General features: G+C 40.4%; 1 protein-coding gene across 1 annotated transcript in view; it reads left to right on the top strand.

The window, feature by feature from the left end:
* The window catches only part of atg7 (ATG7 autophagy related 7 homolog (S. cerevisiae)), a 123764-nt gene that overhangs the window by 60440 nt on the left and 48185 nt on the right, over positions 1 to 15139 (top strand). The window contains exon 18 of the mRNA XM_033627368.2: positions 10054 to 10176. Within this exon, the coding sequence (XP_033483259.2) occupies positions 10054 to 10176 (123 nt within the window). The remainder of the gene's footprint in view (positions 1 to 10053; positions 10177 to 15139) is intronic.

The following is a 15139-nucleotide window of genomic DNA, read 5'->3' as shown; positions in this document are numbered from 1 at the left end:
GGGATAAAGGTTATGTAGTGAAATTGGTGAATGTGTTTTGATTCAGTTAATCCCGCCCACACACATTTTCCCTCTCTATTTTGCATTTGCTGCTTATCTGCCTTTCACTCTTTTCTTTTTTTACCAGCCTCCTCCTATTTCACTTCTCCTCTTTTCCTCTCCACTGCCTTACCTTCTCTCCCTTCCTGTTCTCCCTCCCCCATATCTCTCCTCCCTTTGTGTGTCCCTCTGTCCATCCATCAGTGCGTTCACTGTAATGTGTGTGTGTCTTTGTCTTCTGTGTGTGTATGTGTGTGTGTGTGTGTGTGTGTGTGTGTGTGAGGGAGTGCACGTCTGTCTGTGTGTATTCCTGCCGCAGTCAGCTGTGTGCTGCCAGGTCACTATGGAAACAAAACAATTCAGCCCCTGTCTGGGCTGGAGCAGTTCCTGTAGAGTTGGGGCTTTTTACTCTGTATGTGTGTGTGTGTGTGTGTGTGTGTGTGTGTTTCCTAACTCTTTCTGGGGCTGCAAGCCAATAAAACTACACGCCAGAGAGTAAATCACAGCTGACGTGGCTTTGTCTTAGACCATGCCAGACACCTCTTACTACAACTACTTGTACTAACACCACCAAATACGCTACCACTATTAATAGCAGGAACATTTTTCACATTCGAAGTGCAAAGTGTTGAAAAGAAACTGAACTGGTCAATATCACAGCTCTGTGTTTTTCTGTTGAGGTATTTCTTCCTTCTGAACCTTTCAAAAACTAGAGCTGGTCATACTTAAAGGGACAGTTCAATGAAAAATCCATCAAACATAACAGAGCTAGATGGCACTCAGCTTGTGGTGCTCATAGCGCCAAAAAACTATATTTAAAAAACCCAACAGCTATGTCTCTTTACAGGAATCATAACCAGGATACTCAAGATATTCCACAGACCTTGTTGTGAGAGGTTTCATGTAGGAACGATTTTCTTTCTACGGAATTACAACATTAATGAATTCCTCCTCTGCTGAGATGTAATGTTAGCTAGCTCAGTGGTATTTGGTGAGCTAGCAGTAGATGCACGCTCTTCTGTGCAGTGATATGATTGGTGGGGGTAGTTCAGTAGATAGAACAGTTCCTACATGAAACTGCTCACAATAAGGTCTGTGGATTATCTTGAGTAACCAGGTCATGATTTCTGGAAAGAAACATTGCTGTTGAGTATTTCAAATGGGCTTAGAGCACCATGAGCTGAGTGCCATCTAGTTCTGAAACTCCCGGACCTCATTGTTTTCTCGATTTGTGGACATTTTCAGCTGCTGTTGTTCTTCTTTGAGTTAGCTGCTAACTGCTATCAGCTATTTTTTAAATCTCCCTTGGTGTGTCGCACACAGCTGTGCTGCCCATGATGCCATCCTACCAGCTGTCCCCTTTATGCAAACATTGTTGTGGCGCTGTTACTACCTCTGTTGCCAGTTCAGAGGCGAGACAGCAATTCCGCTTTTGTACTTTTTATACAGAATGGTGAGGTGGCATAACAGCATGAATTTCCTGCCCAAATGAGGCAGTGTTAAAGTGGCTTTTGACTTTGAGAGGTAGACATTTTATAATATCCACTGCAGCTATGCATGCTTCTGTGAATTATCTATTGGAATTAATCTTATTCTGTCTTTTATGTATGACCATATTCAACAGTTGAAACGGGCCAAGGATAAAGCCCTGTGGCTCCTCATGAAAGACCATAGCTAGATTTGAAGTACTGCTGTTGTAGAGAACAAAATTAATTCAGTTTCATAGATCGAGGAGCACCGAAGTCGAGGTCAGACCAGATAAAGCTGGAGGCAGTGGGTCATTCAGCTCTTTACTGAGAGAGGGAGTTTTTCAAATGTATTTTTATTTATTTATTTATTGGCACTCTGAGCACCACAAGCTGAGTGCTATGTTGTTCCATTATATCAGAAAGGAGGCAGACATCTCTGGCCAATATCGCCAACACGATTCACACCAAAACAATCTAGAGTGATAACTAGCACTACAGACAAGAGTAAAATTATGTATTTTTGATTATGGGGTTAACCGTACCTTCAAAATAAGTCATCCTTGTATCACAGATTGTAAAGATTAAAACCTGATTTTAGTCTGCAGATCCATATCTATTGTAATTTGGCTGAATTTCGTTTCCAGCACCTATCCCATTAAAGGTCCTACGGATGTGAAAACACTTACCAATGATTAAAACCCTTTAAATAATCTAAAATATACAGGACATGTACCACTACACTGAAACCATGACTCTACATTATGTCTGTCTTCAAGTGTGTACCAGTAAAGTGGTAAAAAAAAATGAAATACATTGCCCCTCTAATTTTGTGAAAGCCAATGATCCAGCAGAAATGCCAAACATTTTCTGGTGTAAGCTTTCCAGATGACAGGATTCGCTGCTTTTCTCTGTGTTAGGTAGTTGTCAATGAAATGTTTTTGTGTTTGACATTTTTAGGTTTAGCAATGCAATTTTGGGCGCATAATGGCTACCTTGTTTATTCTGCTTCCAACTGGAGCGTTGGTTTTGTACATCCTCAGAAATGAATGCTACATGTATGCAAAGTGCAATACAACATGGACGGTACAGGCAGTGTAACATACATACTTGATGTTGTCACCACATGTTTGATGTAGGGGCCTTTTATGTCCCATCTGCAATTGCGCCGCTGTCGCTTTTAGTGCCACCATCTAAGGATTTACATCGTAGTGACCTCTGCAACTGTCACCGTGTTTGTGGTTGACATCATGTCATGAGTTCTTAGGTAGGCCCTGAAGTGGAATCCTTCAGGAAGTATTTGGACAGTTACTTTCATGACCCAACTGTTGTCTACATTGACACATGGTTACCTCCTGCCTAAGTTGACATGACAAGCAATTCAAAGAGATCACCTTGGACTGCAGGAAATATTTAATATTTACATCTATACCAGCCATTCCTTTCATACTAGGTGCAATTTCTGCAAATTTAATCACACATATTAGATTAGATAACTCTCAATATTTTTACTTTACTATTTGCTGTTTTTACGTATAGTGTAGACATGTATGTGTTGCACAGCAACCACAGAGTGTTAAGTACACATACTTAATGAGCTTTGCTTCCTGTGAAGTGTGCTGATCCTCTGGAGTACCATAAAGTCTTAGTGGTTACTTAATGAGTCAGTTGGAGTTTGTGTCTAACCTGGCGTGTTGACCATACACGTTAACAGCGGAAGTCAAAGCCATTGAATCACCAGGAAGTGTTTACTCATAGCATACGGTAAATGTTAAATCATGGCAAAACCACAAACCAAGAACCACCAAGCATTTCATAGATCGTTATGCTTCAGTCACTGATTTGCACTTACAGTCACATAATTGTATGTGACTGCCAACTATGTTCTGTATGTTTACAACTTAAGGTAAAGCCCCTGTGAGTCACCCAATGTATGTCTGATGTGTTTAAAGATGCTACACATGCACACCCATGTGGGCACACACATACACAGCCTATAGAGTGTTTTACTTTGAGTTAATCTCCACAGTTTGGATCCACAAACAACTTGATAAAGAAGTCGTCACCACTGACACCTAAAGCCAGAATGGAGAGATTTATGTAGCTCCATAAGGAAGGAAGCTTCGGGACAAGTTCACATGTACATGCATGTGTACATATGTGTAGCACACCATGTAATCCAGATGTTGATGATTTCATGTGTTTGTAGCTTGGCGTAATTGTGGCTATCTGTCAACAGCACGCAATCACTACTGAAAACATTGGCGCCTGATTAAGACTACAAACCTTGTAAACGTTTCAAGTCTCTTCCGTTCTGTGTGTCTACATATGTTGATGTTTTTATGGCATATTTCCCACAATGCTTCTGGAACAGTACAGTTTGAATTAGTCAGATGCTACAGTACAGGCCAAAAGTTTGGACACACCTTCTCATTCAATGCGTTTTCTTTATTTTCATGACTATTTACATTGTAGATTCTCACTGAAGGCATCAAAACTATGAATGAACACATGTGGAGTTATGTACTTAACAAAAAAAAGGTGAAATAACTGAAAACATGTTTTATATTCTAGTTTCTTCAAAATAGCCACCCTTTGCTCTGATTACTGCTTTGCACACTCTTGGCATTCTCTCCATGAGCTTCAAGAGGTAGTCACCTGAAATGGTTTCCACTTCACAGGTGTGCCTTATCAGGGTTAATTAGTGGAATTTCTTGCTTTATCAATGGGGTTGGGACCATCAGTTGTGTTGTGCAGAAGTCAGGTTAATACACAGCCGACAGCCCTATTGGACAACTGTTAAAATTCATATTATGGCAAGAACCAATCAGCTAACTAAAGAAAAACGAGTGGCCATCATTACTTTAAGAAATGAAGGTCAGTCAGTCCGGAAAATTGCAAAAACTTTAAATGTGTCCCCAAGTGGAGTCGCAAAAACCATCAAGCGCTACAACGAAACTGGCACACATGAGGACCGACCCAGGAAAGGAAGACCAAGAGTCACCTCTGCTTCTGAGGATAAGTTCATCCGAGTCACCAGCCTCAGAAATGGCAAGTTAACAGCAGCTCAGATCAGAGACCAGATGAATGCCACACAGAGTTCTAGCAGCAGACCCATCTCTAGAACAACTGTTAAGAGGAGACTGCGCGAATCAGGCCTTCATGGTCAAATAGCTGCTAGGAAACCACTGCTAAGGAGAGGCAACAAGCAGAAGAGATTTGTTTGGGCCAAGAAACACAAGGAATGGACATTAGACCAGTGGAAATCTGTGCTTTGGTCTGATGAGTCCAAATTTGAGATCTTTGGTTCCAACCGCCGTGTCTTTGTGAGACGCAGAAAAGGTGAACGGATGGATTCCACATGCCTGGTTCCCACTGTGAAGCATGGAGGAGGAGGTGTGATGGTGTGGGGGTGTTTTGCTGGTGACACTGTTGGGGATTTATTCAAAATTGAAGGCACACTGAACCAGCATGGCTACCACAGCATCCTGCAGCGACATGCCATCCCATCCGGTTTGCGTTTAGTTGGACGATCATTTACTTTTCAACAGGACAATGACCCCAAACACACCTCCAGGCTGTGTAAGGGCTATTTGACCAAGAAGAAGAGTGATGGAGTGCTGCGGCAGATGACCTGGCCTCCACAGTCACCGGACCTGAACCCAATCGAGATGGTTTGGGGTGAGCTGGACCGCAGAGTGAAGGCAAAGGGGCCAACAAGTGCTAAACACCTCTGGGAACTCCTTCAAGACTGTTGGAAAACCATTTCAGGTGACTACCTCTTGAAGCTCATGGAGAGAATGCCAAGAGTGTGCAAAGCAGTAATCAGAGCAAAGGGTGGCTATTTTGAAGAAAGTAGAATATAAAACATGTTTTCAGTTATTTCACCTTTTTTTGTTAAGTACATAACTCCACATGTGTTCATTCATAGTTTTGATGCCTTCAGTGAGAATCTACAATGTAAATAGTCATGAAAATAAAGAAAACACATTGAATGAGAAGGTGTGTCCAAACTTTTGGCCTGTACTGTAGATGCTTCACTCCACTGTCAAGTTTTCCAACCCTTGTAAGAAAACGGTTTCTTTCGTTCAAATTATTTCTATTTTTTATCAACTTGTATCATCTGTACAAGAAAGTAATAGGGCCAAACACTCAGTTTTGTACAGTCTAAGAATCTCTTTAATACACAGTTTGATGTAGGTGCAACTCTCTGGTCATAATTCACGACCCCGTCTGATTTGATTTGGGGAATTTTTTCCATCTTTTTTCTGTCTTTTTAAAGTCGAGATAAAATGAAAAATGGCTTTTTAACCCTTTAAGATCACATCCCCAGACATATTATGCATCTATTTAAGAACGTATGCCAATTTTTTAAAAATAAAATCAATTTCTTTATATTCTTATATCAAAACTCAGTCATGTTGTCTTCCTGTAAAACAAAATATGACGGGTGCTTATATAGTACCTGTCAATTTCAACCAATACTATCATGACATCCACCCATCAATCAATGTGCAACCTAACCAAAGCTGCACAAAGCTAGTAAGCTAGCTATCAACAGCATGGTATGTTGGTGTGTCTTTGTTTCCCCAAATATAGTGGTTACGGGCCGTGTGCCATAATTTATTCAGTTGAGGATAGTGGTTTCTATGACAGCTCCAGATTATGTGAAGGCACTTTACAGTGGACTGCTTCAGCAACTAACATTGCTAACACGATGGATTTCATCTCGCATTCCATGATAAATACTACATTCCCATTGGCGTTACACCATCTGGGCCTCACTGTAATGACACGCCCTAGGGGTGGCCATCGCCAGAGGACAGTATGATATTATCACGATACTTAAGGTGGTGAGGTTAGCACTCATGTTCGTAGTATTCCCGGAGTATTCTCATATGACACTGCTTGCAAATCGCATGCATCATATCCAAACACAGACGGCGCATTTCTGGTTTCTTTCTTTCCGGTGCCTCCATCTTTGTTTTGACGAAGTTCCTGCCAAATGCTGTTGCTGACTAGCCTGGAAATCCAGACTCAAAGCTAGAAAGATTTTGAGTCTGGCCCTCACCGATACACCCTTCCTACCCAAGGGGCCTGGTGCCTAACTGAGGCATTTCAAATGCTGCCGCACGCAATTGGATAGCACAATGGCCAATCAGAGCAAAAACAAGGTGACGTATTCATTGCACTAAGCCCCATTTGTTAGCTGAAAAGTGGGGCTAACTGATATATTATGCTTTTGTTGTATCCCGTCGGCAAACCGGCAAAAACGTCCTTCCTGGAAACAAAGTCTTCTAGGGCAGTCTTCTGTTCCTCTCTCAAGGAAAAAGATAAGTGTAGTTGGCTTAGCGTTTCTTCCAAAGCTAAATTGAATTGAATTGAATGAATTGAATTACTTTTCGACTCCCACGGCGCAGCACTGTCATCATCATGTTACGCCCGCCCAGAGCCCGCCTCTGTCAGATAGACTGATGTGATTGGTCCGATAGGCGATTCAGCAGGCTCTGCTCATTGGGGCCAGATCCCCGGGCAATGCAAATTAGAATTTGCTAGGGGCGGGGCATCTGGATTTCCAGGCTAGTTGCTGACCTCACCAGGAAAAAAATCAGCACCATCTAGTGTACCGAATAAGCAATTGATTGTATTATTCTAGTACCACAAGTTGTGTTAAAATGTGTATTAGCTAAATTAATGATGTATACAATAAAAGATCGATACTTGGCATCCGTTTATTGAAACAATATCCCCACATAAAATATTGAGATACTATGCTCTATCGATTTTCTTCCCCCATCCCTAATATGCCCACTTTTTAACAATCAAATCATATTCCTCCTTATATTATGTCCTACCTGTTTCCCTCGGAAATGTCATAATACTGAGGCTAGATGCCCTTGAAATATCATTTCATCTGGACTTAAAGCTTATTTTTTCCAATCTAAAACTTCCTAAACCAAGACTGTGCCCTGGGACTGGATACTGTAGAAGTCATTGATCATGATCTTATCTACTACTGATATGGACATAAGTGAGTGATGTAAGTGTTTTTAACTGTGTGTCAGTGTGCATTGCTTGGAGTGACTTCATTAACTTTATCATAAGATCATCACAGTTATCAAGTTGCTTTCTGTGTCATGAGCATCTATATTTCAACAAAGTGGGTTTTGGCCGTTGGCGTCTTGTGTAACGGATCCCGGGGATGGAAGTGGAGAATCAAAGAAATAAAAGAGAGGGAAGGAAAGAAAAGAGTGGTTGAAAAGATGAACGAGGGACACGTCAGTGTGTATTGTGTGCAGTGTGTCTGGCTCCAAGACTAGACGCCAGGTCAGTCTGCGAACACGCACACACACACACACACACACACACACACACACACACACACAGACGTTGATCCACACAGTGTGTTGATGTCTGAGGCAGAGGTAACCCTACACCTGCAGAGGAGGGTCTGTGGGCGTCCATGAAAGGCTTGGCCAAGCTTAGGAAGGTAGCCGAGAGGGCAGAGGATCTGTGTGTGTGCATGTGTGTGTGTTTTGGAAAGAAGGTGTGGGTATTTGAAGTCAGTACTGGTAGGAGATCAAGGTGGACATGTCAGAATGATTGCAGAGGAGTTGAGTTGTGGTGTTTCACAGGTTGTGCCGATGGACCAGTGGCTGCATTTAGAGAGAAAGTTGCTCTTTGCCATCTCCTAATGTTTTTGATTTAGGTGGACAAGTCGTGATGCATTAGCACGACTCAGCTCTCCACTCAAAGTGTACACATCAGACTCAAAAAGGACTTTCACCAAAGATGTAATGTTTTGTGAAGAAAAAACACTTTGAAATGTCTCAGACAACATCTGATGTTTAACTTCAGAATGCAGTAAAAGGTGAAGAGGTTCATTTATTTTACAAAACCTTTAATACCCTTTTGACTTAAAGTATCCTCCGTCTAAGTAGTGTTAATTGTAGCATTTAAATGTGGCGCCTCAATAACTCATACTTCTCAGCTACTTATTTATTAGAGCTGCCACAATTAATCCATTCATTGATTAGTCAATTGACAGCAAAGTAGTTCGCAACTATTTTGATCATCAAATAATCATTTTTAGTCATATATTTTCAGCAGAAAAGACAAACATTTGTTGGTTTTTTGCTTCTTAACCCTTTAATGTTCTGCTCAACCATTTGATAGAGCACATTTTGAGTCACTGTGTCTTAGCTAGAATTGTGTTGAACTTAACTCAACCTGATTGAGCTATCTCTACCATTCAGTGTAGGTATAGTATGCAAAAGAAATCTACTAGATGTCGCTGTGTCTAATATAGTATGCCTTTTCAGTTCACCTCCTTCAGAAAGTTGGTAACAAAAAATGTCAGTCCAGATGTGAGGGCTCTGTGTGGAGGTATATTCAAAGGTAGGCAAGTTATGTTCAGTTTCTGAGGTCTTACTGAACAGATTTATGTAACTTTATACAGAAAAAAGTCTAATAAAGATCAAATAATTTTTCAGTAATATGCGCCAATGGTTGATTTGTCTTTTTATTGTAAAAGTAGTAAAGCTAAGCTAATGTATTTAAAATTGACTATTTGCTAAGAAATAAAAATAACTCTTATAATTTATTGTTTTTAGTGATATCCAATGTTATCCAATATGTATAGGTTAAAATAATTTTCTTAGTATGATTTTTTTTTTTACAGTCTGAAGCCATGCTCAACCAAACAGTTGAATTGTCCTTTCATGGTAAAGGTAGTTTTGATTTATAGTTCTTATCAAATAAAAAAGGATGAATATTTAGTGTTGTTAATACCATATATTTAATGTTGTTCCATTTTATATATGACAAAAAAAATTATATCAGTATTATTTTTCACCATTTCTGAGATGTTTTCAAAGTACTGTGTAAATAATACTAGTACTGGTAGTACCACTAATTCCATGGTAACATATAGATATATGTTGGCTTACTATAACATTACTAGCACAGTCTATAGTTTGCAAATTTGATTCTTCTTTCTGTTTTACTATAAAGAGCCATCTCAAGTGTTTGGTAGAGGCCTATATTTAAAAAACTATGGGCTGTGTTAGAGAAAAAAAAAAGATTATCTGAATGCAATGATTGGTAGGAGTTTTCTTAGAACCATATGAGAATGGTACAATTATGAGTTTTTATCTCTGGTGGAATTCACTTACATTTAATAGTGGCATCAGCTTATTAATAGCATTTTAACATAAACAAAGAATAATAATAATTTAATTGATAATAAAAATAATCATAAGTTGCAGCCTTACATATTTTTCTCTCTTTCTGTCAGTTTTGTTAAGTACTCTGTATGTTTCACATCATTACAAAAGGGATGTTTAAGCTGCTCAACTGTTGTTTACACATGAATTAAAGAAGGAGAGTTGAAAAGCACAGACTTCCCAATGTGGTGCTCAATGTGAACTTTTACTATTAAGTCAGAATAGATGTATTGTTACCGTATCAACAGACACTTTTCCTTGGAAATCGCCTGAAAATTGTTCTTTGTTCATGTTGTTGTTTGTTTTGTTTGTTTTTTGTCAAGGTCCTGGACCATTACGAGCGGGAAGGTTTCAACTTCCTGTCCAAGGTTTTTAATTCTTCACACTCATTCCTGGAGGACCTGACGGGGCTGACGCTGTTGCACCAGGAGACACAGGCTGCAGAGGTGAATCACACTCACATATACACCTCCACAAACAGGTACAGGCAGGCACGCAAGACCTGCTGCACTCCGATACACAGGCTGCACTGCAGTGTCAACCTGTGCATGGATTTTCTTTCAAACCAGATTTACGAGAGAAAATCATATTCCTGGATATGTATCTTACATCTTTATATATTTGATGGTGAGTTATTTGGTGTTTTGAGGCACGAGCAATCTTGTCCGTAATAGGGAAATTAGGGTCCCCTCCCTGAAACTGCTGACCTGACACACTTGACATGAGAGAAGGAGATGACTTGGGGGAAGCTTTGCCCATCTTTCTGGCAAAGTTAACTAATTATCATAAAAAGCACTGCAGAGGCAAGGTGCCAGGAGTGGATGAAATTTGCCCTGAAATGCTGAAAGCTCTGGATGTTGTGGGTTCCCATTTTTTAAAAAGGAGCACAGGCTGTGCTCAGATTATTGGAGTATCAGACTGCTGTGCCTTCGTAGGAAATCTTTCTGAGTGAAGTTTGCCCGTCTAGTCTACATGGATTATGTGGATGTTGTGTGGAGGGCTTATGATGGTGTTCTCTGGTTTGTGTTGTAGGGGGTACAGGCAGCATCTGGTTTTTGAGTGAGAGCTGAGCAGGGCCTGGGTATTGTTGAAAAAATTACGATACCAGTATCAATATTAGTATCCTTAGAGTGATACTGATACCAATAGAGTACTTCATTTGATACCTTTTTTTGTCTACTTCATTTGTAGACTCACAAGTCAGTCTTTAGACGCTTTGCTTAACTAAAGACTGATGACTTTCTCCCTGATTTTGTGTTTAGATGGGCGGATACAATTTCAGAGTTTAAAAAAACTCCCTACGTTGCAGAACCAATAGTAAATCTGCAGGGCGGTCCTTTGGTGGCTCGCTGAACTCTTGTGCTTGTGAACATAGTCCCACTAGAAACACGTGTAGCGGTACAAAATGGCTCAGCCGTGCTCGCAGAAAACGCCGTCAAAGTTCAGTGGATGTTTGCCGCGTTTGCGGCGACACATTCTCGCCAACTAAAAGAAACAAACATTATCTTTTACAAGGCCGTGACTCATCCGTCCGGCCGGACTATAACGTTAGAGGGAATCGCCTTGTTGTTTACAAATACTTCCGGGTAGAAAACCAGCAGAGCTTTTAGCTATATATATAGCCTATATATCACATTTTTCACATCACTGTATCACCGTTTGGACTAATCCGATGTTTGTAAAGTCTATAAACACAATGATTGAACAAACATTACTATTTCTGTGTGCACGTTTAGCTGGGCTAACCGTTAGCTGTTAGCCCTGTTAGCCGTTAGCGGTGTCTGTAATAGGTCATAACTCATTAAACGGTCCGTGAAAAAAAATCTCTTTTCCAGCGGATATCTTAGTTACAACATGATTGAGCTAGCAAAGCAGTTTTGTGTTGCTATGTGTGGTATTTATTCAGTTTTAGGAAATCACGATGTCTAGAAAGCATCAGTGGCTGCAGCTGACAGGGACAGCTAACAGCAGCAGCAAAGGTAACAGGACGTCATCTGTTAAAAGCCTCCCGTTGTCGGATACGACATGAAACTACTCCAGTTAGCTCAATAATGTTGTAACTAAGACATCCGCTGGAAAAAATATTTTCTTCACGGATGAGCACACGTTTGATAAAACGGAGTTAAATCTCTCTGCATCCATTTTCAAGCTCTCTGTGTGTTTGTTTCCTTGCGGACGAGAAAAGGAGGAGCGCACATTTCCGAGAAGGCGTGTCCTTTTCAAAAATGCAAGAGGTGTTGCTTTGTTGCCGGCCGTTTTCGCCGGTGTGTTAAACACACTTTAGAAAGGAGTGTCCCCAGACTATCAGAAGGCAGAGATCTCTGATTGTCCGGTGGAGAGACTACTTCATTTGAAACCGATCGTGGTTGGAAGCATTCAATTGTTAAAAATGCCACCAGATGCCACAGGAGCATAGTAAAGACATACTTTAGAATGTTTTGAAGTGTCAACTCAGTCAAAGACACTGTGCTCGACTTCACCACATCACTGACTGTATGGTTTGTAACTGCTTCGCCAGTGGGCCAATCACACACAGCAGTAAATCATACAACACTTGCAGTGATTGACTGTGAGCAAAACCATACAAATACTAATTTTTTCTAGATCTGGGTACAATAGCTTGTTTGAAGGCGTCTTTTGGTTGCTAGGAAAGGACAATTGTTCCACTTAGACTTCCAATCTAGTGTTTCTGTTAAGTTTAGTCCTCTGAACTGAAATACACACACTAGGACATGGCAAGATTAGTTTTAGGACTTTGTTGCTCAATGGTAGGTTGTTCCCTTCGACAAGATACAAACTTGATATCAGAAATAAAAGTGTACTGCTTCTTAAAGTGATAAACCAGCGTAAATCATGGATTGCAGCGGTCAAAAGAAACAACGTCGGGAAACTCCAGGGTCCTTGGAATTATTTTGAGGATAATAATGGCAAGACAGATAAACAGCACACACAAATGCAAATGTAACTCTCTCTGTAGACTGTTGGCAAGCAAGCATTAGCTTGAAAAGGCTCACTTATCTGTAATGAAATTAGCGTTACATACCTCAGAGTTTCCCAACAGTGTCCAGTTCTTTCTTTTGACAGCTGCAACATGGTTTGCGCTTCTTTGTTTCTTTAGAGAAGCGGTAGACTTTTATTTCTGACAATTGTACTTTATGAAACGGAAAAACCTACCACTGGCAAGGTCCTAAAATTATTTTTGCCTTTTCCTGTGGTGTGTATTTCAGTTGTGGACTAAAGTTTAGCAGTTCATATGCTGTTTCCGTGTATTAGTGGCTGGACCAAAAGTTTGTGGAACAGTGGAACAGCAATGTCATTTCCTAGCAACCAAGGGATGCCTTGCTTCGGTCTATAAGTATTGAATGAATCGTTTGAATGTAAAAGTTTCACTACTACATGGAAGCGGGTTATTCGTTCGTGTACCGATACCCAGCACTAGAGCTGTGTTCTTTTCTAAGCAATAAGACAAGCATATCCTGAGTAGGCACTGTACTTCACCAAGGTGTTTGTGATTTTCATGGACAAAATCTCTCGGCAAAGCTTAGGAATATAGAGTATCTTTCCCCTTTGTTCATTTCTGGATTGCATCTGTTTTTTGCAGGGATGGTGTGAAACCAAGAGCCCAACTCCAAGTCTCAAACAGTCATATTCCGAAAATGATGGTTAGAGTGGTGTAAATCTTCACCTGAGCTAAGTTCAGAAAAATTAATTTGGATCAGAAAGAACTATCCAGATTTGGAAATCCCTTGTTTTGCTATCCAGGATCAGAGGGTCCATCTTACCTTTGTGATGTTTTTTGAAATCAACATTTGATTGGATCACCCTGATCCAGCTAGAGAACGAAACAGAGATCTTTGAGATTATAACTTTAAATAGTTTTTATTTGATTTTGACAGCTATTTGGTCGATATTGGCTTTAAAATGAACTATTGGAATCGGCCAGCATGTTTTTTCTTATTTCACACAATGAATTAATATTACATATGCCGAAAGTATTAAATTACATGTCTCCATCTGCTGGTGGGCCATCATGATAAGAGTATGCATGCATATGATGTTAATTCCACTAAAGCTGAGACTTGATGATCACTAAAATTAGGTAGGGAAAAAGGTGGATAAATTAATATCAGTATTGGTTATTGGCCAAATAAGTTGTTACACATTGGCATAATAGATATCGGCAGAAAATCCAATATTGTGCATATACCATATATCTTGAACAGTTTAAAGTTTTGTTACATTTTATTCCTGAAATCCGCCCTCCTGCTAGGATCAGACTAATCCTGTTTTTTTTTTTTTATCAAAGGTATCCCAATCCTACCAAAAGTTTTGAAGAACGCATACTAAAAGTTTGATCCAGATCAAAACCCCAACATCGGAATCCTTTATTCTTTTGAACAACCCATTTTCAAGACTTCATTCTATCCAATAGCCGAAATACGATCTGATTACTTTTGAACAACTGGGCCCTGGGGTAGCCACTTTCTCCCAGCCCTTCAAGTTGCTACCCCAGGTAAAGGCTTTTAAGTATCTTGGATCGTGAGGGTAGGACAAAGTATTACATCTGGATTGTGCGTTAAAGGGTTTCAATATCCCGTCTTGCCTTGGAATGCCTGAGGAGCAGTCGGACCTCATGGCTGGGGAGAAAAACCTCTGGGAGTTCTTCCTTAGACCTGAACCTGAATAAGGGACAGAAAATGGATGGCAAGATGGAGCTTACCATGGAGTTTTATGACCCTGGGAAATACATACAAAACTCTTTATACAGTTGCAAAACATCTGTGTCCTCATGTGGAAACTAAAGCCTTTTGTAAGAATTTCATTAGTAGGATTTCTCAAATTAAATGTTTTAATAGGAGCTAGACTGTTTTAATTCAAAGGCAGAGATATTTTTGTCCCTTAACCTTGTTCTAATTAATCTGTTGCCATAGCAGCACACAGTTGATGTCTATGGAACAACGAGCGGCAGAAAGTTCCAACAAACATCCAGAATACTTGGTGGTGGAATATGGGTGGTTTTCCTCAAGACTCCCCTCTGACATGAGACAGAGGGAGTGGAGTGTGTGTGTGTGTGTGTGTGTGTGTGTGTGTGTGTGTGTGTGTGTGTGGGGTTGGGTCTGGTCTTGCCGAGCTGTGGGAAAATCCCACGTACTTTCTCCCCAACTCCTACTCATAACACACAGATGGAGGAGGGGAGAAGAAGAAAGCAAGGACGCAAGAGGGAAAGGAGAGAGAAAGGAGGATAGATAAGAGAAACAGTCGAGGGAAAAAAGGTGAGGAGGAGGAAGAATGGAAAATGAGATAGAGAACGACAGTAGGAGCTAGTTAGGATGAAAATATATCTTTATATATCCCTCTCTCCCTCTCCTGCTTTCAAGCTTTACCTCATCCCCTATCGTTCTCTCTATC

Source organism: Epinephelus lanceolatus, chromosome 1 (genome assembly GCF_041903045.1).
Source record: "Epinephelus lanceolatus isolate andai-2023 chromosome 1, ASM4190304v1, whole genome shotgun sequence".
NCBI classification, from domain to species: Eukaryota; Metazoa; Chordata; class Actinopteri; order Perciformes; family Serranidae; genus Epinephelus; species Epinephelus lanceolatus.
The sequence above is the reverse complement of the archived record's forward strand: the minus strand, read 5'-3'. Positions and strand labels throughout refer to the sequence as shown.